Source organism: Piliocolobus tephrosceles, chromosome 15 (genome assembly GCF_002776525.5).
Source record: "Piliocolobus tephrosceles isolate RC106 chromosome 15, ASM277652v3, whole genome shotgun sequence".
NCBI classification, from domain to species: domain Eukaryota; kingdom Metazoa; phylum Chordata; class Mammalia; order Primates; family Cercopithecidae; genus Piliocolobus; species Piliocolobus tephrosceles.
Window position 1 is genome coordinate 15,105,966 of NC_045448.1, and position 24,800 is coordinate 15,130,765.

General features: G+C 38.3%; 1 protein-coding gene across 1 annotated transcript in view; it reads right to left on the reverse strand.

Annotated features, from left to right (window-relative positions):
* Positions 1–24,800, reverse strand: part of NBAS (NBAS subunit of NRZ tethering complex) — a 394,400-nt gene that overhangs the window by 238,336 nt on the left and 131,264 nt on the right. Inside the window, exons 23-25 of the mRNA XM_026454698.1 lie at positions 22,631–22,784; positions 15,785–15,970; positions 13,154–13,327 (exon numbers count right to left, since the gene is read on the reverse strand). Coding sequence (XP_026310483.1) covers positions 13,154–13,327; positions 15,785–15,970; positions 22,631–22,784 — 514 coding nt within the window. The remainder of the gene's footprint in view (positions 1–13,153; positions 13,328–15,784; positions 15,971–22,630; positions 22,785–24,800) is intronic.

Sequence of the window (24,800 nt, forward strand, 5' to 3'; positions counted from 1 at the left end):
CTACAGAAACAAGTCTTGATTTTTCTTTATAGATTTCTGGGGTCTTTAATAATTCTAACTGAAATCATTACAGAATCAACTATAAAATCAACTATAAAAGATAATTTGTAACCCCATAAGCTGTGTATCAGTTGAAAACAGATTCTTCAAGTTATGACCCAGTCAATATAGAAAAAAAAAACATTGTGAATTAAAAAGGCAATTCATTAAGAACATTTCTAACCCTGGAGCCAAATTCTATGTGTTTCAGTTATAAAGTTATAAAAAATTCTTTAACTGATATTCAAAGATGTTACAACCTATTACTTTTCAGTAGGCACTACATATTACTCATTTAACTACAGAGTGCTGACATTCTGTTCAAAAGAAGTCCAATTGTAATACAGTACTGTGCAAATCACAGAACACATTCCATATTTCTGATGAAGAAAGATGGCTACTTAGGGTCACTTTCTATATAGAACAAAGCATTTCCCATTGCAAACCACAGATTCCCATTCTTGGAGTATTTTCCAGGATACGAAAATAACTAATTGATTTTTGTTTTTCTCATCTATAAAGTGTGAATATTAACAATACCTTTCTAAGAGGACTATTGCAAGGATTAAATTAATAAATATAGAAGGAAAAATACAGAAAAAAGTAAGAATTTGCATGCTTATATTATTAGCACCACAGCAACCAAATGAAAGTAATTTTCTTAGAGCTCTTTTCAACAACGAAATGAATCTAATTTTCATTACAATAGTCTACTGGTTTTCAATGTTTTAGTAGAAATTCATCAGTAAACACAAAAGAGATAGGAAAGTGATGGAGAGAAGCTACCAAACAAGGGCATTTTCCCAGTAGAAAAGCCACATCAATGGACGTAAAAAAGAAACTTTCAAGGTTACCAGGAAAACAAAGTTTTCCAAAGCTGCCGAATTAAAGGATTTACATACATTTCTTCAAGGTACACTTGGCCCTCCATATCTGTGGGCTCCACTTCCCTGGATTCAACCAACCATGGATCCAAAATATCTGGGGGAAAAAGTATCTGTCTGCACTGAACATGTACAAACCATTTTTTCTTATCATTATTCCCTAAACAATATAGTATAAAAACTATTTACTTAACATTTACATTGTATTAGGTATTATATGTAATCTATAGAAGATTTAAAGTATACAGGAGGATGTGCAAAGGTTATTGCAAATACTACATCATTTTGTATCAGGGACTTGAGCATCCATGGATTTTGGTAGCCTGGTGGTAGGAGGGCTTAAGAGGGGTCATAAGGCAATCCACCACAGATACTGAGGGATGAATGTATTTATTTGAAAAATGTCATCTTTAACCAAGGTTGCCAAGTGACTGACTGGTAAAATAGGAACAAGCTGAGAGTAATAAAAGTAAGTACTGTTGAAAATTAATAAAAACAGCTGCCTTTTCCTGATTTATTTTTCCTTCTTTCCTGTGTGTGTGTATACATACAGTTTTGTTTTGTTTTTGTTTTTTTTTTTGCAGATACAAGGCCTCACTGTGTTGTCAGGCTGGTCTCAAATCCCTGGCCTCAAGTGATCCTCCTGCCTCGACTTCCCAAAATGCTGGGATTACAGGCATGAGCCACCACACACAGTCCTCTGATTTCTTATTGTGTGTCAGGTACCATTTCTAAGTGCTTTGTGTGCACTAATTTGTAAGTCTTCATAACAATCCTATAAAATTAGTACTAGTACTATTCTCATTATACATAAATGAAAAACAAACACCCTAACAGGTCAAATAATTTGCCTGAATTCAAAGAGCTAATAAGTGGTAAAGCAAGGATTCAAATCAGGCAATTGACTCCAGAGCCTAAACTAAGCAACACAGGCTCTCACAATCCTGCATTCAGGAAGAATGAAAGAAAATGAGAGAAGATATGGCAATAAAACACTCATATATGGTAAGAAAACATCCCCAGAAGATAAAAACACTGAAATCAATTTCAGTCAAGGAACAATTTGGGAAACCATTTGAAATAAAAGCCAAAGTCCTGGTGTCTTACTTGTTCTCCTCACTTCCTGTCTTTCCCTCTGTGAGACGTTAAAGAACAACTTTTGTTTATTTTTTTATTTTCTGAGACAGAGTCTCGCTGTGTTACCCCTCAAGTGCAGTGGTGCAATCTCGGCTCACTGCAACCTCCACCTCCCAGGTTCTAGCGATTCTCCTGCCTCAGCCTCCTGAGTAGCTGGAATTAAAGGCACCCACAACCACATCTGGCTAATTTTTGTATTTTTAGTAGAGACGGGTTTTTGCCATGTTGGCCAGGCTGGTCTTGAACTCCTGACCTGAAGTGATTCACCCACCTCGGGCTCCCAAAATGCTGGGATTACAGGTGTGAGCCACTGTGCTTGGCCCTAAAGAACCACTTTTAAGTTCAATGTCCTTGAGTCCATATTTGATCACATATGCTCAAACCTTATGTTGAGAATCCTTTAACAGTCTTTCAATACGAAAGGTAAACAATAAACCTTTTGCCTTCCAGTTAAACGCCTCTAGGGCCTGCTCCCATGAACCACTTACCCTTCTACATAAAGTTTTATTCCACTCAAATTAAATTACTTGCGCTTACCTAAACATGATATTAACCTGATTATGTCTCCTTGTTTTAGTCTACTCGTACCTGGAATGTCTTCTTAAGAAGACATGTCTTGCCATGTCTAAAACCTATCCAATAATCCAGTTTTATCTTCATTTGACTTTGACTTAAATTCAGCTTTCCCAGATGTCTACAGTCCTGGAGTATGCTCAATAGTTGCTAGTCCAGTGAGTAAGTCCTTACACTACTCTCATACATAGAAACCCTTTTCTCTCTGTATTCCTATGGCATATTTCTTTTCTCTTCTTATGCCATTCAGCATATCTTTTAAAATATAATCTGTTGTGTCCATAAACCATACTGTTCAAATTTGTAAGACATTTTTCAATCTTTCCCTGTTAGAATCCCTATAAGATACCTAACTTCATATAGTCTAAGACACACTTTTTTCATCATTCCTTCCCTATGATCTCAGTTGTCACTTTTATACTGTCATTTGCCTTTTCTCAAGCTAAAAGAGGACAGCCCATCTGGGACTTTCTAAGAAGTCAATGAAATGAGTCTTCCACACCACAGGCTGCAGATTATCATCCATACTGCATAGCAAGGTAAAATACAAAAGAATAATAATTTCTAAAAGATCTTAAAATTATGCACTATATACACTAGAAAAGAACACAGATGATAAGATAGGATACCTGGAAAATCCCAAAGAATAAAGCAATCAAAGAAATCAGTGAAGTAGCAGAATACAAAATTAACATACAAATAGCTTTTATATACACAAACATTAAACAGAGGAAATGAGGGCAGATAGTACCAACAGAGAAAACTTAAAACTTAGGAATAAATTTAACAAAAAATGTGTAAAATATCTAAAAGGAAAATTTTTAAGCAATCCTAAAAGAGATTTAAAAAGACATAAACTAACAGAACAACATCCCCTATTATTGGATACGATAGCTGAACATTAGACAAATACTGGTCTCCCTAAGTTAACGTACAAATTCAGTGCAATCACAACAAAATACTGGTAAGCGATTTTATGAAAGTAGACAAATTGGTACTAAAGTTCAGATAGAAAAACAAATACACAATAACACAAAAACAAAAACAAAAAACGGGGAAAAAACCCACAGAGGAATACTACCTCCTCAGACATTAAAACACACTCAACTCTATAATTAAAATCATGCAGTACTAGTGCAGGGACAGACAGACCAGAAGAATACAGAAACTCTAGAATTAAACTCATGTACAGATGGAAATTTTGGCATATGACAAAGGTGGCATTTCAAATCACTAGAGTAAAGAGAAACGTTTTAATAAATGATGCTGGAACAATTACGTAGTCATTTGGGAAAATAAAATCAGATCCATGTCTCACAATACAAAAGAATAAACTCCAAATAAATTGGGAAGAGAAAAATAAAACCATGCAAGTACTAGAAGAAAATGTGAGAGAATTCTTCCTTAACTCTGAGTATGAAAAGGCTTTCCAACTATTACTCAAAATACAGAGGCAGTAAAAGATCGAACAATTTGACTACACAAAAATAAAAAAATGAAAACATTGTATGACACAATAAACAAAGTCAAAAGACAACTGACCAATTGGGAGAAGTAGTCACAATATATGCCATAGACAAAGGGTTAGTTACACGAATATGTAAGAATTTCTACAAATTAAGGTAAAAAAGAACAAAAACCCTAGGCAAGAATGGAGTAAGGACAGGAATAAGTTCAGAAAAGAGAGATAATGTCTATCTAACATATCGGAATATGTTAAAACTCATTCGTAATTAGAAAAGTGTAAATTGAAACAACACTGAAATACCATTTCTCACCTATCCCATTGGCACAAATTTTAAAATATGACAACAAATTCTGTTGGCAAAATTGCGGAGAAATGGGCATGCTCCTACTTGGTTGGTGGGAATGTAAATTAGAACAATCCTACTAAAGAAAAATGTGGCAATATCCAGACAACTCTTGCCTTTTTAAACCCAGCAATCTCCTTCCAGGAATATATACTAAAAATACACCAATAATTTAAAAATACATATGGACAAGGTTATTCATTGAAGCACTGCTTGTAATTGCAAAAATATTTGGAATGACATGCATCCCAATACATGGAAAGCTAGTGAGACTAGATAAGTTCTTAAAATTTTATTAGATTTAGATTTATATCCATATGTGGCTGGTGGCTACCATTTTGAATAGCATAGCTCTAGAGATACTTTTCAATTCCCGAGGACTGTACACCAAATTGCAGCCAAAAGTTTAAGGGGTTAAGTATGCCCTCCGCAAACATATCTTGCTGGGACAGGAGTCCAGGACCTGCCAAGGAGAGGGGCCTAGTAAGCACCCGACACTTCCAATACTTTCTGGAGGATTACACCCTAGGAATAAGGGAGAACTAGAAATAGGAGAGTCTTTTCAAAACTTGAAACGCTCAATCCCTGATCAGATTACAGGGACTTCACTACTCAGAGAATAAAATGACAAAGACAGTGGAGATTACTTGCCACATGGGTAACTGGTGAAGGATAATTTCCATATCACAGTACTGCAAATTAAAACGACAAGGAGATGCTGCTATGTACACAGAATGAGTCAAATTTTTCAAAAGACCCTCAACGGCAATTACACAGGTGTTCTCTTTAGAAAAATGTCTAGCCTTATACATTATTTGTAGTTTGCTGTTATGTATGCCATATTTGTTTTCTATTGCTGCCATAACAAATTATCACAAACTTGATTACTTAACACAAATTTATCCTCTTACAGTTCTGTAGGTCAGAAACCAAAATGGGCCTGACTGAGCTAAAATTCAGTTGTCAGCAACTGAATGTGTTCCTTCAGATGCTCTATGAGATAACCCACTTCCTTGCCTTTTCCAGCTTCTAGAGGGTGCCCACACTACTTGTCTCATGGCCCTTTTCTCTATCTTCAAAGACAGCATCACTCTGACAATTCTATAGCATCCTGACCACAGCCGGAAAGATCTGCTACCTTTAAGGACTCATGTGGTTAGACTGGGCCCACCTGGATAATTCAGGATAGCTTTGCCATCTAAAAGTCCTTGGTTTAATCAAACCTGAAAAGCCCCTTTTGCCAGGTAAGGTAACATCTTCATAGGTTCAGGAATTAGGACATGGACATTTTGGGAGGCCATTATTCTACTACCACATGTGCTATACATCAGAATAAAAATATAATAAAGTAATATGCATATTTGACTATTCAAAGTCTGGTTAAGATTATCCTCATCCAAAACCTGAACAATTCAGATCCTTTGATCATTTTAACTCTGATACTAAAACTTCCTTCTTACTATTGTTCGTCTTGCTTTTAATACTTTCTATACTTTTTCATTATTATTAATTTATACACTGAATGCTTATTTATATTTTTCTCATATTTACTGTTTCCTAAGTAAGATTCTTTTTTCCCCACTCTTTATCATTCCCTCTTATATCTCACTACTTTCTTTTTGGATATAATTTCCTTCTTCATGAAGTACATCCTTGAATAATTCTTTCAGGATGGGTCTGCAAATGAGAAACTCTCTCGGTTTTCAGTTATCTGTAAAAAGTCTTTTTTACACTCACATTTGAATGATAGTGTCTCTATGTAAAACATCCTGGGTTAGAAATGAAGTATACTATGTAGCTTAAAGGTTTTGAAGTCACACTACTTAGGCTTAAATCCCTAATGCATCAGTAAATAAGAAACATATAATGTGAGCAAGCTAACTAACTACTCTGCTTTTCTGAATCTATAAAATGCAAACAATGATAGCTATATAGTCATACAAAATGTTAAATGAGTTAATACATGTGAAATGTTTAAAACATAACTACCAAAGAAAAAGCATTAAGTAGCCAGGCACGGTGGTTCATGCCTATAATCCAAGTACTTTGGGAGGCTGAGCCGGGAGGACTGCTTGAGGCCAGGAGTTCCAGAGACCAGCCTGGGCAATGTAGCAAGACACCATCCCTACAAAAAGTTTTTTTAAAAGCATCAAGTAAATGCTGGCTATCATTAACTATTAGGTTGACTTAAATATCAAGGTTAATTTTCCTCGACATTTAACACATGTATATTATTTCATTGTCTTCTGGTATCCATTGTTCTTAAGAAGTCTGCTTTCAGATTTACGGTTTTCCTTTGACTGTAACTTTTGTTTACACTAGGCCACTTTTAAGATTCTCTCTGTGTCCGTGGTAACCTTAAGTCCCATTACAGTGCATCTAAATATAGGCTGAACTGTATTTCACTTATCTTCCTCAAGATCTGAATGCACCTCGTATCTTTCATTGATTTTAGGAAAGTCCCACGTTGAATACTGCCTGCTTATGGTCATCTCCAGTCTCTCTTCCTGGAATGCTTATTCTCTTCCTGGAACTCTTACGTCAAACCTGCTCTCTCTATCCTCAATGTCTTTTAACCCCGTATATTTTTCATTTTTTTACCTTCATGTGTAACAATCCAGAAAATTTCTTAGATTATCTTCAATATTTCAATTCTTTCTTAAATGGTAGCCAAAATTCTTTCGAATCCATCCATTTAATGTTTTGCTTTTATTACTACAGTTTCAACTCTAGAAGTTCTATGTGCTTCTTTTTCAAATCTTTTCTTTTTTCACAATTTCTCCTTCCTATCTCATGGTCTTTATTTCTTTCCTCACATCCTAAATATTTAAAATATTCATTTTATAGCCTGCATCTGATCATCTATTACCAGAAGGGAAGGGGAGCAAGGCCTGCCACCGAGTTTTGCTCAAAGTTTACTTTCCTTTTGTGTTTTATAAAGTCGGATTGTCAACTCATCTTTATCAAAGCTTTATCTATAAGAATCTTGTACAGTCTAGATTAAAGTGAGTCCTTCAGAGAGGTTTTGCTTTTGCTACTACCAAGCAAACTAGGTATCACCAGCCCATGTCCAGTTTTATCACAGGTCACAGAGGAGTATTAATTGAAAGCACATATTCATGTTAGGCAAGCTTGTTGTTTGACTGCTCAGAAAGCAACTCCCTGCCCCCACATTCCCCGCTCCCCTCAAATCCAGAATACATGCCCAGGGAGCCACGCTCCTCTGCTGATTTCATGTGCCAATGGATAAGCAGTTTCCTACTCTACACTTTTATTGACAATGCATCCTTTAAAGAGCCCTGGCATTATACAGAAGTCTTATTTCTTCTTTTTCTCTCATTTTCTGCATGATAAAGAGTCTTTAATTTTAAATGAGTATCAGTATACCAAGTAATAACATGTAGAAAGTTTGTGAATTCTATTATCTGGTTTTGATTAAGAGAAACTAAATGTAGCCCAAACAATTCACAAGTATTCATTATTCTAACCGTTAGCAAGAATAAACTACTTTAAGGCTTGCTGTGACTTCTCACAGGTTCAAGAAACTGTTTAATATTTTTTCATAAAGCCCATGACCTTCAAGAAAGTGTTAGAACAAAAAAAAAAATTATTTCATCCTTTTTTTTCTTCAAAGAAGTGCATTTCTTTTTACTAGATCTAAGAAAGAAAAAGTCAACATTGACTTATGTGTACTTGAGCTAAAAGGCATAGGAAAACAGACAACATGTGCTCATTAAATTTCTAAGAACTATGAGGGGAAAAGATAAAATCTTTGGATAAGTTCTAAGTCTGTACAAAGAAACTAGATTTGCTACTTTCAAAAAATTAAAAGACCGACTGTATAATATACAGAAATAATTTAATGCCTTTTCACAAGAACATAACGTGAGCTTTGCTAAAGCTTCATATTCCACGAGGGCATCTAAAATGCCAGTCCATGAAACAGGTGCTCCTTTCTTCTGGAAGTCTGCAGGGATTTCTAGCCAATATGGCAAAGGTTGTTGAAGACTTCATCCCAGTTCTGCTAGAAGTAGGTCTGGAAGACAGGCATCTTCCTGTGGGTCTCCTGCAGTTCCATGGGATCCCGGTGCTGTAGCTTCCTTGGCCTTGAACACTTTCTCCCTCTGCAGGCTGTTCAATTTCAGCCTGAGTTATGGCATTGGCCTGTTTCCTCCTCCTGTTCTTTTGCGTAGTACCCCTCCTCAGTGGATGGCTTCTCAGCCTACAGCATCTGCTGGCCAAGTGACTGGCCACGGCTGTGGTGACTCTGAAGCCAAGGCAAGCGCCCTAAATCGGCTCCAGGGTCAGCTGACCAGGTCACTCACGATCTACCAGAAGTCTGACTTCTGACTCATCATTTTAAAGACTTCACCTTCTATCTCAAGACAGGTATTAAAATTCACTCCTCTACAGGTTTTCAAGACCACAATCCCTATCCCTAGCCACTCCCTCCTTCTCATGAGTATTTCTCTAACTTCTACCTCTCTCTTCACTTTTGCCTGGTAGAAATTTCCCTTGTTTTACTAAAAGTTCAACTATGCAGATAAACAGATTTTTAAAAATTAACATTTTAATGAATACTTCTAAATATTTTAGTGGTAACATTTTTAGAATTTCTAGTCAATGATATTGCCAGCTACAAAAATTTATATTCATCTTTATGTTTTTTGAGTTTTCTAAATATTCTACAGTAAGCATTAAATAAGAAAAGGTCATTTTAAACCAAAATTGCTCACTGATATATGTAATCAGAAATGAACCAAAAAGATGGCACCTAACAAAGCTATGATACCTAGTGAAGTCCTATTTGTTAAAAGAAGAGTGGACATTTAAAGCAGTTGTTCCTGGTTTTCCATCAAAATCACGAATAAATTGTCAAACGCATACTCAGGATGCTTCTGCTAATTTCTAATCCATTATATCTGGATTGAGCACAGAAAATGCTAAGAAAAATGCACATGGTTCTGAGGCACAGATACACTCAAAAATTACTAGTTTAGAAGTCAGAGAACAATATAAGAAGGCGGAAGCTTTTGGCCCCCAGTTATCCCTACCTAGGACTAGCCCTAATTTCTTCCCAAGTTTCACTTTCCAAGGAGGAATCCAAGCAAAGAACAATGGCTTAAAATCAGAAAGGAGTACTTTAAGATACTATTTTTAAAAAGAGGAAGGTTTGAGGCGTATGTGACGGTTTCAAAGACAAATGTGGCAGCCAAGTGTAGTGGTAGCACTGGGATACGTCTCAAGATCCATTTCTTTATCATTATGACTCTGGTCAATTTCATTATCATTCCCAAGTATTCGCTCCTCTCTTCCTTTGAGAGGATTATTCTTCCCTGCCCCATTAACATCAAGCTTGCCCATGAGACGTTCTTTGACCTGTGAAATGTAAAGAAGTAACCTAAGCTACATTTGGACTGAAGTTGTGTGAGCCACTGTGTGTATCTACTTTGTTCTTTTTCCTGTGCCACAAGAGAGAAAAGGGGGATGTTCTTTCTTCCTGAGTCCCCAAATGAATAAGACATGGGACATAGCAGAGGCCAACCACAGCTGACATGACACTTGTGAGAAATAAATGTTCGCAGTCGTAAGCTACTAAGATACAGATGTCACTTGTTAATGTAGCATAACTTAGTCTATCCTGTCTGATACAGAAATAACTGCACTTATTACATTACTAAAAATACTTTGTGCATGATTCATGGAAGCTCTGAGGTGCATTGTTTTTGCAAGTAATCAAGTAAAATACAAACAAGGCTCCCTGCACAATTTTAGTAAAGCAAACAAATGTAATCAAGTTATATAAAGCAACATAATAAAATACAGTGTGAAATTTATAACATTCAAAATAGAAGTCACTGTGTCAAACCCTGGCAAATGGAGCTGGGGAGAGCCATAAAGTTGGGGCAGGAGGGGGGGCTCTTAGATATCATTTGCCTAATAACAGGAACTATCACAAAAATTTTTCCCAAACCACAGTTGACTACATGAATCACACAAGGACAGCTAATTACTTCTACATAAACACTTGCCTATTTCAAAAACTCTCTCAAGTCCAACCCAAAACTACAAGAGCCTAACCATAACTCTAAGATTACAAAGCCCTATCTTACTACAACTGACGCTTGCAAATCAGAATTCACCAGCTCTTGTAAGACACTGCCAGCACCAAAAAAATTTCTTTTCAAAACAACTTGCACAACCTCCTCTTTCCCCAGTAAACCCTAATCTATTCCTTTAATCTCCACACACACTGGAAGCCACTTTGGTCTGTATGCATGTCTTGAATTGCAGTTCTACTTCTCAAATATTGTTCCCAAATAAAATCTTTTCACTTAGAGATTTGTCTTGTTGTATTTTTTATATTGATACCAGTTTCAATCATTCATTCATTTATTCACTTGCCCTGCCAAAATTTGCTGACATTTGCTCTCTACTAGCCACCGTGCAATTCCCTGGTAATAAGGAGATAAGTAAGATCTAGACGATATACACAGAAAGCAAAGGGAGAGAGACAAACATGTAAACAAATAAATACAACACAGTATGACAAGAGCTATAATAGAGACAGAGTATGAAGACAGAGAAGTCATAGAAGGTTTCATAACAGAGAGAATCTTAGCAGGACCTTGAAGGATAGGCAGGTATTTGTTAAGTGAAGGTAAACGGAATCACTACTCCAGACAAAGGAAGCAGTTCGCAGCACACGGAGGGCCAAGAGTGACCCAGACAGGGGAGGAGTTAAGAAGTTCCGTGTGGGTATCCTAGTGCATACACGGAAAGAAATAAAGCTAAAGGGCAGACAGGAAGCAGACAGCAAAGAACCTTACAAGCCACTCTAGAGATCCCAACATTTACCAGTCAGCAATGGTCAGTCACTGAAAACCTTCCACAGATTATGACATGATCACATGTATGTTGTAGAAAGACAGCACTGAGAGAAATACAGAAGTTGGGTTGGAAAGGAAAAGCCCAACAACATCGCTGTTTTCTGCTTTGAGTTCACATATTTCAACAAGGCGAATGGCTGTATGTTTTATTCAAAAGCCACATGCTAAATTGCCAAGTAAAAACAACAAAAAGCTGACTATATACAAAGGATTTACGGAAGTATAACACACAAGATTAGTGGAAAGAATTTAAAGTCACTTCTTTCTTCCTCATAAAACATTCATATTTAATCCATCTTGCTTCTCACAAAGTATTCTGCTGCCATAAGCAATCCACCCTGATTTCACCACCCCAAACTTAAAATCAGATTACTAAGAGCAAACTGCTTAAGAGAAGACAGAAAATTTTAAATACCCAATTAACAGATATATTTCTGACAGACCAACCTTTTAGAAATCAAAACGTATCTAATATTAACTAAGCAATGTTTTCCTTTCTATCTTGACTATACTGGTCCATGACCATGTATCTACCAGACACTGCTAATGAAGGCCGGTGCAAAGAAACAGTCCCAGCCAGAATTTAGAATTGGAAGGAGCCCCAAATGGCTTCTGCTTGAACCCCAATATAATGTTTTGAACCTTACTACAAAGTCAGCGCCTTCCGTGGCTCTGCCAAGTTGCTTGCATACCCTCCAGTGGAAAGGCAGACATTATCTCTTGAAACGGTATATTTGACCTATGGCTAAATTTTTAGGTTTGTGATATTGCCAAAGTATACTGCACTTAACAAAATGACTATACTACCAGGAAACATGAACAATCATTTGTACCCTTTAGAAATACAAAGCTATACATATATAGTAGTCGTAAGCAAATATAAGAATTACTAAGAATAATTACACAAAGTCGGCCAGGTGCAGTGGCTCACACCTGTAATCCCAGCACTTTGGGAAGCCGAGGCGGGAGGATTACCTGAGGTCAAGAGTTTGGGACCAGCCTGGTCAACACGGTGAAACCCCGTCTCTACTAAAAATACAAAAACTAGCTGGGCGTGGTGGCACACACCTGTAGTCTCAGTTACTTGGGAGGCTGAGGCAGGAAAATTGCTCGAGCCCGGGAGACGAAAGTTGCAGTGAGCCAAGACTGTGCCACTGCACTCCAGCCTGGCAGACAGAGTGAGACTCTGTCTCAAAAAAAAGAAAGAAAGAAAAAAGGAATAATTTCAAGATGACTTATGATAACTTAAGGATTTGCATAAATACTGTAAAGGTCGGTCCTCGAGGGCAGAAACATTCCCTTTTCCTGTTTGTGGTAGGAAAAAGTGTAGTGGTTAAGGATACAATTGTGGAATTAGAATACTATGTTTAAATCCTGGTTTCTCTACTTACTGTGTAACCCTGGGCAATTACCCTATTCACTTTATATCACAATTTTCATTTCTTGTAATATTAAGATAATAAAAGTATCTACGCCATAGGATTATTATAAGGATTAAATGAGGTAACACTGGGAAAGTCATGTATAGAAGAATTCAATACTTGCCAACTATTAGTCTTCTTGGTATTGCCAGTTTCTTAAATATAGTAGATGGCAAACAAACTTTGGAATGAAATCAATCAAAACAAACACAATTTTACAAACTTTCAAAAAATTTGGACTATGCTGTTAAAACTTTTTAAACAATAAAATGACAACCACTTGTTTTTCTGTTTAAATGGAAATTACCTGCAAAGCCTACTACAAAAATTGTATAAATAAAACCTAATACTCTAGGGGAAAAAGTGTACAGAATTTTAAGAAGTTAGTTTCTACTTACATCTGGTTTGGAATGCTGAAATATCTTCAGGGGATATTTTAAGTCCCCTTTAGCTAAAGTTACTAAATATTCTTTCAATAGCTCATTAGCCACACCAGACGACTGTTTCTCACAACGATGAAGAAAGGGAACCATCCACTGGTAGGCACTTGTCACATATTTGTTCTCGGAACACTGAAAGTACAATCAAGCCAAACAGACAAACAAGAATGAAGTTTAACTAAATGTCTTATATCAGACAGCAAGTTCTAAAGCTTACAGGTCCTCAGACTGATGTTAAACAGTGCAAACTCAACACTCTAAAACACACAGTCCAGTTCACCACTCACGTGTGGATTGACAGGTAGCAGGAAAATGAATCACCTGCTACTGGGGCTAGTAGAGCTGACAGCAGCAATATCACTATGGCTCATCAATATCACTGTGGCTCATCTTTTACATCATAAGCAACGTGGGGTCCCAAGGAGCCTAAGCTCAGCTCTAGAAAACCAACATGCTGTGCTACTCCAGCTCAGTCAGGAGGTTGTCCAGAGCAAAGAGAAGGCATACCCAAAAAGAGAGCGAGTATAAAAAGAGGCAGAGACAGACAGAGGAGACCTTAGATCAACAAAGGGTGAACAAAGAGTGAACGAAAAAAGTAGAAAGAGAGATAGACAAATAAGCACAGGTTCTAAAATAGGGGCCACTAGAAAATAGGGTTTCATCTATAGAAGTCAGGAATCTCTGCCTTCTTTTTCCTCTCCCTCTTTGTTTTGTTTGGCCCCTTTATAAACCACCTTTACAAAATTTCAGATGACAGAGATAGTTTCGCTCATTATGGTTTCTCTTAATTATCCCTTCAAAGATACACCTAAAGCTCTTAAGAGGCGTCAACATACAACACAAATTAATTTTAATTAGGTAGATTATCAGGAAAAGAAACTAATAAGATAACGGGAAGGTAAAGACAGAGGGAGAGACAAAAGGAAGATAAGCCGGGCGAGGTGGCTCATGCCTATAATCCCAGCACTTTGGGAGACCAAGGCGGGGGGATCACCTGAGGTCAGGAGTTCAAGACCAATACCTGGCCAACAAGGTGAAATCCCGTCTCTACTAACAATGCAAAAAAAAATTTTTTATTTTATTTTTTTGTATTTTTGTTGGCGGGCATCTGTAATCCCAGCTACTCGGGGGGCTGAGGCAGGAGAATCACTTCAACCCAGGAGACAGAGATTACAGTGAGCCAAGATCACACCACTGCACTCCAGCCTGGGTCACAGAGTGAGACTCCGTCTCCAAAAAAGAAAAAAAAAGAAAAATAAAAAGGAAGATAGGCCGGGCGCGGTGGCTCAAGCCTGTAATCCCAGCACTTTGGGAGGCCGAGACGGGCGGATCATGCGGTCAGGAGATCGAGACCATCCTGGCTAACACGGTGAAACCCCGTCTCTACTAAAAAAATACAAAAAACTAGCCGGGCAAGGTGGCGGGCGCCTGTAGTCCCAGCTACTCGGGAGGCTGAGGCAGGAGAATGGCGTGAACCCGGGAGGGGGAGCTTGCAGTGAGCTGAGATCTGGCCACTGCACTCCAGCCTGGGCGACAGAGCGAGACTCCGTCTCAAAAAAAAAAAAAAAGAAAAAGGAAGATAAATATAAGATGGGGGAAAATGTGGAAGGGAAGGAGAGAGAGAGAGTCCAGGGAGGAAAAAGAACCTATCACGCAGTTGTGACTCTGCCCCTTCTTCTGGCCCATTCAACTTAAGCTTCCAATGAGCAAAAGACTAGAAAGAGCATTGGCAGCTACCACCTCCACAGCACCATCCTTCTTGCCTGTTGACTCTGTGGCCAGAGTAGAAATAAGGTCCTAATTTTGGGGAAAAAGCACAGAATGATCTAAGAACCAGTGGGAAAATTCTTTTTTTTTTTTTTTTTTTTTTTGAGACGGAGTCTTGCTCTGTCGCCCAGGCTGGAGTGCAGTGGCTGGATCTCAGCTCACTGCAAGCTCCGCCTCCTGGGTTCACGCCATTCTCCTGCCTCAGCCTCCTGAGTAGCTGGGACTACAGGCACCCGCCACCTCGCCCGGCTAGTTTTTTGTATTTTTAGTAGAGATGGGGTTTCACCGTGTTAGCCAGGATGGTCTCGAACTCCTGACCTCGTGATCCACCCGTCTCGGCCTCCCAAAGTGCTGGGATTACAGGCTTGAGCCACCGCGCCCGGCCAAGGGAAAATTCTCTTAAACACACTAACCCTGAAGCCAAGATGTTTTCTTCACACAACCACCTAGTCCTCTTAACCCTGATACTTTTTCCAGTCCTTGAAATTGTAAGTAATTGGGAATTTTAACAAAGTGATAGGTTAGAAACAGGATTACTAGAATCACAAGCTACTTTAGAAATACACCTAACTAGAAGGGAAACAAAAAAAAAGTTATATGGATGGGTCTGAGTAAAGGGCAAGCAAGGTATAAACACAACCAAAATAGTTTTATATGTGTTTCGTAAGTTCTCCATAATATTTTATTGTGAAAAAAGTCAATCTTTATTTACCGACTTCTCGGGTGTGGAGAACATTTCATCTTTGGTTTGAGAAATATATTTATCAAAGTTCACAGAAAATGCTTTAAAGTGTTTCAAAAGGAAGTTAAAATAAAACCTACGCTATTCATCAGTAATCTTAGTTTTTCAATGTCTTTCATCTGCTGGAGTTCTTTCAGGGTTAGAGTTACGTCACACCCGGCTTCATAAACCAATGTTTCCAGAGTAACCAAATTATCACAGAGAACCAGCAAACCAGGAATATTCCGCTCCATCCCAAGTCGAATAAGTGACAATGCACAGTCCACCTAAAATTGAAAAGCAACAATAAGTTCCCGAGGATTATATATTTCTCATCTATTCTAAAGTAAAAGTCTCCGGTACAGAATCTAATTCTTATAATCATTTATAAAATTACATTACCAGTAACATATGTTTTTTATTTACTGCAAAAACAACAGAGTCCTTTATCAAATATATCTGCATCAAACTGTTGCAAATGAATTAAACAATCAGCAAGAAATACGGAAGATAAGAGAAGGACAACGAACCTATCATAAATTTGTAGAGTGTTACAGTTCACAATGCAGTTTTATATATTTCTCTTTTTAATTCTTACAACATTATATTTACATAACAAGTAGAGAAAAAACACATACCTATTAATGATAATGCCAAAATAACCTTATTTTTACCATTACCACTCTGCTTCCAAAAAGAACGTTTGTTTCGAAGGTTTTACTTTTATATTCCTGTTTAGTATCCCCATAGAAAAGTCATTCAATAAATATTTGCTGAATAACGATGGTACAAACACTTTCTTAGTCTCAATTCAAATATTTAGCCTTCAAAAGACAAAAACACAGAATGATATTCCTGAAGATGCTCAGGAAACAGCCATTTGACCCCTATTCCCTGGTCAAGTTTATGAACTGATACGCCCTCTGAGTGATGGAGAAATGGTCTAGTGTAGTCTAAAGCCATTATCTCTCAAACTACTTCTTACTCTCCTAGTCCCAATTATTTATGAGGACCTACTATGAGATAAGCACCATTCACCATTTGTGTTAGGAATACAAAACTGAGTAAGAGGAGGTCTCTTCCTTCAAGATCTCTCAGCCTTGTAGGAAAAGACAACCACAATGGCTGAAGCAGAGTGCGGTGAGTGCTGTGTGTGATGCGGATCCCACAGAGGACAGCACTTAGCCAGCCTGAGAGGGTCCCAGAGGAGGGAACACTTAACATGGACTTTAAAGAATCAAGGGGTATTCGTTAGGTGAGGAAGGAAGATTATGGGAAGGAGAGCACCATGGAATGCAGAGATGCATGGTGAGTTGTGAAAGTACAATTCCATGTGACTGAAAAGCAGCTATGAAGGGAAGCGATGAGAAAAACGGCTAGAGTAGCAGGGACAGGCTGGATCATGAACGCTGTGTGTCAAGCGAAGGAACATGCAGCTGATCAGGAAAGCAGAGGATTTCTGTGTGAGACATGTCACAAATAGACCTCCACTTTGGAAAGAATACTAAGCATTTACTGACTGATGAATGAAATGTGCCTGATGAACTGGAAACGGACTAGAGTGAAAATAGGCAGGCTGGTGAGAAGAATTATGGTTACCAGTATTAGAGAAATTCTGACAGAAATAACACTGATTTCTCATTTATTGACTGATTAGTTCACACATTTATTCACAGAGAGTAAATACTTGTAGCATATTTCCAATGTACTGGGCAAAAACAGTAAGGGGCTAAACTATGATAGTGCTCCTGAAGACATACAAGAGAAAGAACATAACAGATAATTAAGCATATCGAATTTGTGAAATTTGGTCAGAGCAGATAAGAAATTTGAGTAAAAAGGAGTCTAGAACGATTTCTCACCTAATCCACATGAGAAATTCATATATACACATATGTGTGTATGTGTGTGTGTAGAAGAGTACATTTATCAAAAGTAAAAATTGTGTATATGTGACTGTGTGTGTCTGTGTGTGTGTGTCTATGGGAGTGTGTGTGTGGTAGAGTGTGTGTGTGAGCGTGTGTGTGTGAGTGCATGTGTGACAGTGTGTATGTGTGTGTGTGTTAGAGGCAAGGTCTTGCTATACTGCCCAGGTTGGAGTGCAGTGGGCTATTCACATTACAGCCTTGAACTCTTGGGCTCTAGTGATCTTCCCACCTCAGCAACAGAGAAAGACATGTGCCACCATGCCATGCCTGGCTTTTAATTCTATATTGACCATGTTGCTTCTGAGGTGCCCATGAGACATCTTGATACAGATGCCCAATAGTAGGTCCAAGAAGAAGAAAAAACTTGTGCCAAAGTACATGTACTTGGTTGACGATGATATTTGAGAATTGACAGCACACACATTGTAGAACAATATTTGGGGAGAGGGACCTAAATGGGTCACAACTGCAGACTCTCCTCTAGTAATAACAGTAGCACGCTAGGCAATAGCAATAATTAAGGGACAAGGCCAAACAACATGAGCCCCAGGACGAGACTACAATGAATGGCTAAGACAACACAAGAAACACCTTAAATAATATCACAGAAGCCGAAAAAGAACTACAAGAAAGAAACAGTGAATAGTGTCAAAAAGCAAGGATGTTAAACCACAAATGAAGGGAACATGACATTAAGAGGCAGACTGAGGTGGGCTATCAGACTTACTGAGTGTGGTCTCAGTGGGGCAGTGGGAGTCACCAGGCTGTGGGGAAATGAGGAGTAAACAAAAAGCAGAATGGCTATTTCTGAGCTGAACTGTGACAGAAATAAAAAGCAAAAAAAAAAAAAAGCAGCAGCAGCAGCAGCCAAGGAGAATGTGGTTCTATATTTTTATTTATAAAATGCGAGGGATGTGAATTTTATGCCTACAAAAAGGGGAGGGGCAGAGAGAGTAGACTCAGTATAGAAGGGGAGGTAAAAGAAACAAGCCAGAGAAAACAGACGGCTGAGAAAACCAATCTAAGCAGGTGACTGTGGAATCTAGAGCAAGGTAAGGAAAGAAAGTGGTTCTGACCAAAAGAGGAGAGCCCTCTTCCTCAGGAAAAGCTGGAAGGAACAAATGCAAATGGAATGGAGTTCTCAAATTTTCAAATAAAATTCAAAGCCAAATCATGTTCTGAGACTGATGAGGGAAGTGGTGGGGTAAAAGGAGTAGAGGAGAAGGGGAATACGGGGCAGCAATTTAATGCCAAGAAAAAAATGCCAGGCAATAATAAAGGCACACTCATAGCCCTTCAAAGACCTAGGGAAGAGTAACTGAAGATGAAGTGAAGGAAGAAGAAATGCATTTCAGTTGGAAAGAGTGGTCCAAATAAATATAAGGGGGGAACAGTAGAGGGAGGTACAGTATGAGGCAAAACATGGGGCTCTCGCAGTATTTCAACAGATACATGTTTTTTTAACTTAATGCCTACTAATAAAAACAAAGTTCAAGTCTGAAAGAATACATCTACCTTTATAACAAGTTTAAAAAAAAACTCTATCTCAAATGAATTCTCAGAAAGCATTAAGAAAACTTGATGCATACAGCACAGTCTTGTGCAAGTGATAGTCTGAACATACAGTACATCAGCAATTTGGAATATACTCACCAATTTTGTGATCCAAACTAGTATTTTTAATATCAGCTTTATATCTGTTGCCTTCCCAAATACTTACTGAAGTACAAATGTTTTAAAACGAAATTACTGACACTTTAACTGAAAGTAGGCTCTAATGCAACTTACAGAAAAATATCATATACCCTAAGCCCTTGCCAGATAAAATTCACCACAATAAACATTTTCCTAAACCAACAAACAAGTTTTGCTAAAGGCACTAAGGAAAAAGAAGTCCCACATCAATTAAATCTCTAAAAATGAAAAAGATAAAACTATGTCAGATATCACTTTGATCACAGCATAACCCACATGAAACATCAATACCTAACATGAAGCAAAAAAAAAAAAAAAAAAAAGCCTCTAAGTGTTTTAAAATAAATGAAAGAATGAGAGAAAGAATACAAGCCAAGTGAAGTCCTCCAAAATCATCTTACTTTCTTTATAATTATCCCTTATTACTCAGAAAGAGAATTCAAGATGTCCAGGCATTATTGCTAGGTGATTTACAAATTTAAGTTTCAGAAAGCTCTGTAAGTTTTCCCTTTAATACACTTTATGGTTTAGAGCAGTTTCAGGTTTGCCACAAAATTGAGCTAAAAGTACAATTTCTGTATACCTCCTGCCCCAACCTCCAACCACACAACCTCTCCCACTATCAATACCCCCACCAGAGCCCATGAACCTGCACTGACACATCATCATCACCCAAAGTCCACGGTTTACAGTCGAGTTCACTCCTAGTGCTGTACATTCCAAGGGTTTTGACGACTGCACAGTGACACATATGCACCATTATAGTATCCAATGAAAAAGAGTTTCACTGCCCTAAAACTCCTCTGTGCCCTGTCCTTTCATTCCTCCATCTCCCTGAGCCCCTTGTAAGCCCTGATCTTTTCACTGACTCCATAGTTTTGGCTTTCCCAAAAGTCATGTGGTTGGAATCATACAGTATGCAGCCTTTTCACTACGTAATAGGCATTTCAGGTTCCTCCATGTCTTCCATGGTTTGATAGTTCATTTTTTAGAGCTGAGTAAATATTCCATTGTGGGTACACCACAATTTATCGGTTCACCTACTAAAGGACATCTTGATTCTTCAGTGCTAACAAATGTATTGCTCAAATGCAGGACGTTACTAATAACTTGTGGGTGGGGGGAGCAATGTGGGGAAAGGGGACTCATGGGAACTCTCTGTGTTTCCTATTCAATTTATCTGCAAACCTGAAATTCCTCTAAAAAGTAAAGTCTATAAATAAATAACAAAATAGTTAATTGTAAAAAAAACCCACAGCTTATTTTGCATTCCATTGTGGCATTTTTTTCTGTTACTAATTTTTTGAAACTGAATAATGTTTGAAATTTGGGTTACAAAATATTTAAACACCAAAAATTGAGGAATCATTAACGATCTTTCAAAATTCATGATACTGGTTGCCCAGCACTTTTTACTGACATGAGAAATTTTTAAATTCACATTCCTAGCTCAACTGACAAGACTACCTAGAAATAGGTTTTTTTAATGTATAAATACTCACACAAACCAGACACACTTTTCTCCTTATTCTCAAAGAGTTTTATCTAGAAGTTCAACTAGGAAACTACAAAATGTTCAAACAAAACATGTCCATCTAACAAAATCATTTTTCTTGTTAGCCAGAGATAACAGTAGAACACATATATTTACCAAACTCTTATAAGTCATACGGCACCACTGACGTCTTAAAAAATGTCTAGGTTCATGTTACAACAACCTACGTGTAGTTGATCTTTTTTTTTTTTTTTTTTTTTACAGTTTTTTAAATACAGATTCTATTTTAAAAGATTATACAGGGACCCAGATTTTGTCTGGCTCTGCCACTGTGTGTCCCTGTGCAAGATGTTCATTCTCGGCCGGGCGCGGTGGCTCAAGCCTGTAATCCCAGCACTTTGGGAGGCCGAGACGGGCGGATCACAAGGTCAGGAGATCGAGACCATCCTGACTAACACGGTGAAACCCCGTCTCTACTAAAAATACAAAAAATTAGCCGGGCGAGGTGGCCGGCGCCTGTGGTCCCAGCTACTCGGGAGGCTGAGGCAGGAGAATGGCGTGAACCCGGGAGGCGGAGCTTGCAGTGAGCTGAGATCCAGCCACTGCACTCCAGCCTGGGCGACAGAGCAAGACTCCGTCTCAAAAAAAAAAAAAAAAAAAGATGTTCATTCTCCTTTCTGTGAACTTTATTTATAAAATACAGAATTAAAGTAATTGAACTAGCTTATTTCCAGAGATTCACTTCATTGTGTTATCTCTTCAGATTCTACACATTTTCAAAAGTGCATCTTCACACACTTAGGATGTCAATCACAAATGTTCTTGGCCATCACCCAAAGAGTTTAGTCTACAATATTCCCAACAGTTCAGTAAATAATTCATCTTCAATGCTATGAATATTATAAATAGGAATTAGGTTAAGCAGAAATTCAAGAAGTCTATCATATGGAAACACATGGGCCATGCTAGATATACTAAGTAGAAATTCATTTTATTTATTTATTTTTAAGATTTAAAAAAAACTTGTCATTGACTTGAAGCTCAACTAAGTAGAAATTTAAACAAGGGAGTATATATTACCCCCCATGGTACTGCTGCTCACCAGACCCGCCGGATTCACCTTTCCTGTCAAATCAAAGGCTGATGGTAGGACAGGCAGGAAAAAGTCAAGACTGAACGTGGAAGAAAGAAATTGTTGTCTGCTGGCTAGAACCAACCTCAAGGGAAAACCAACGTACAGAAAAGGCAGGCAATAGGTCTGAGTCATAAAGTCTATTAGCTGAGGAGTCAAGATTAGTATTCAGTACCCTAAGGTTCAGTATAATCCTCATCTCTCTCTTCCAGATCCTTCTTTAATGCAGCTGTTTGGCATTTCTGTAAGTGTCTAAGAACTGAGAGAAATTAGGCATGAACTTCAGGAAAACATTAGAAACGACTTCAAACAGGGTTCCTGAAAGGCAAAATTACAATCAACTGCATTACTGCAATAAAACAGTGGATTAACCAAGCATTTGTAAGTAGACATGATCTTTTACATTATATGGTGTTAAGTCTATGAAAAATATATAGAAAACAAGGGACAATATGTACCACATTTTGCAACTTAGGTTTTAACGTTACTTGTATGCACCTGCTCTGTAAGAATCCAAAATAAAAGCCACACAACATTCTAATGCACAGGATAACTAAGAAATAAATATTCAATTCATCTCTTGCAATTATATACATGACTCCTGCACTGCTGTCAGCCCCCACTCCATGTACTGAATTCTAAGGATCCCAGGCAGTTCCACTAGCATTACTGAGCAGCAGCTGCCATTTCCCCTCACCTGTAGGGCATAATGCTCTATTTCCTCTGCTCTGGTCTGATACCAGTCCATAACCTTCTCCACCGTAAGCTGGGTTGTCCTGAACCTTAGTAACTCAGGCTGTGCAGCATACAAGAATTCACTTTCATCTTGGAGATTCGGCTCAACAACCATTCTGTGAAGCACAAAAGGACCAATTAATAACTGACTAGAATGTTGGAAAAACATATAATTTTCTGAAAGACAGGGACAGAGATGGGGAGAGAGTAAGTTACAGAAACAGGGAGCACACATGTATGTGGTTTGTGCATCTTTGTTTTTTTTTTTTTTTTTTTTTTTGAGGCGGAGTCTTGCTCTGTCGCCTGGACTGGAGTGCAGGGGCCGGATCTCAGCTCACTGCAAGCTCCGCCTCCCGGGTTTACGCCATTCTGCCTCAGCCTCCCGAGTAGCTGAGACTACAGGCGCCCGCCACCTCGCCCAGCTAGTTTTTGTATTTTTAGTAGAGACGGGGTTTCACTGTGTTAGCCAGGATGGTCTCGATCTCCTGACCTCGTGATCCGCCCGTCTCGGCCTCCCAAAGTGCTGGGATTACAGGCTTGAGCCACCGCGCCCGGCCGGTTTGTGCATCTTATCACATGCACACACACCCTGACAAGATAAATGAGACATTTTTGGATGCTTAATTTATTTTTCCCCAGTTTTCCCAATTTAAAAAATCAGAAGGCATAATACATCAAAACAGCTATGCCACAAATCAATCAAATAAGTATTAACAAAATCGAAAATCACCGAGGGAGGCTTTTACAAAATATACACAGCTGGGTGCTTACCACAGGCCCGCTCAATCCAAATCACCTGTGCTGGCCAGCCAGGCCTAGTTTAGGAAAATATCCCCCAGTGATTCCAATTTGAATTTGAATTAAGAAATCTTGTTTTCGAGGTTCATAAAAATAACAAGAAATACACTTTATTTATGTTGATAATATACCTCTACTAGGTGCCAGCAACTTAGTATTGTTACTGACATTTGCACAGCTCAGGACTACTCTATACCATTCCCTATCAAATGTGAAAAAAAGAAACCACATCTTGGAGGAACCTACACAGGGCTAACCTCGTGGGGATCGCAGACTATGAGGAGTTTTTAATGAGAATGATCATGGCCAATTGCCTTCCATGGTTAAGGACAAAAAAAAAAAATAATAGAAAGTAACGAACTAAGAGATATCAGATGGGCATATATAAAAATACTATGTTCCATTAGGGATGGTCATTCATCTAAAGCAAGCTGGTAGTACATGACTGGTGCTACAATGGTTCTTATTGTAAGGCAATGAGCTTTGGAGGCAGAATAGAATCAGACGTACAATTCCATCATTGAAAGCTGTGAAAACTGCAAATTCCTTAACTAAAACTAGTCTAAGATCTCCTTTATTCCTATTTATTCCTTTTATTCCTTTTATTAAATGGGGAAAAACACTATACAAGAAAGTTGTGAAAATTCAAAATAACAGAGCACTGCCTGACATAAAGGAAGTGCTTAATTTTATTTACTGTTATTTTTGTTAAAATTATTAGCAGAAACACAGCCTGTAAACTTTGGGACATTTTATCCACATGCCTTAGACAACCTACTTTGCTTATACCTGCCACTACAATAAAACCTCCCTATATATGGAATGGTCCTTCACTTACTAGTCTCACAGTGTTGTTAACATTCTTCCAGGGATTTTCCCCCAGCTCTGCCACACGAAGCACATCACTCACTCCTCCTGGCATCTCTTACATCTGCTCTATTTTTGCAGGGAAAAGGGGCCAACAGTAACGTTGAGTTCATCTGATACCTCTTTCAGTTCTGTGTATTTATTTCCTCTTCAGCACCCTTTGACAGAACTGATCGCTCCCCCTTCTGGAAATGCCCTTTGCCCCTTGCCAGTCTGCCGTCACGCTGTGAAACATTCCTCCCTCTGGCTGCCCCTTTTCAGCCACCTTTGCTACAGCATCCTCCTCTCCCCCAGCATGAGCACCAGCAAGGACACAGGCTTTTAGCCCAGCTCTCGCTTTCCACTCTCCCCAGTCTCCCCTTCAACTCTACACTACCAATTACCACAGACATTACAACGGCAACAGCACCTTTTATAAACCTTTAGGTGTTTAACTTCATATCTGACTGTGATTTTAACTGATACAG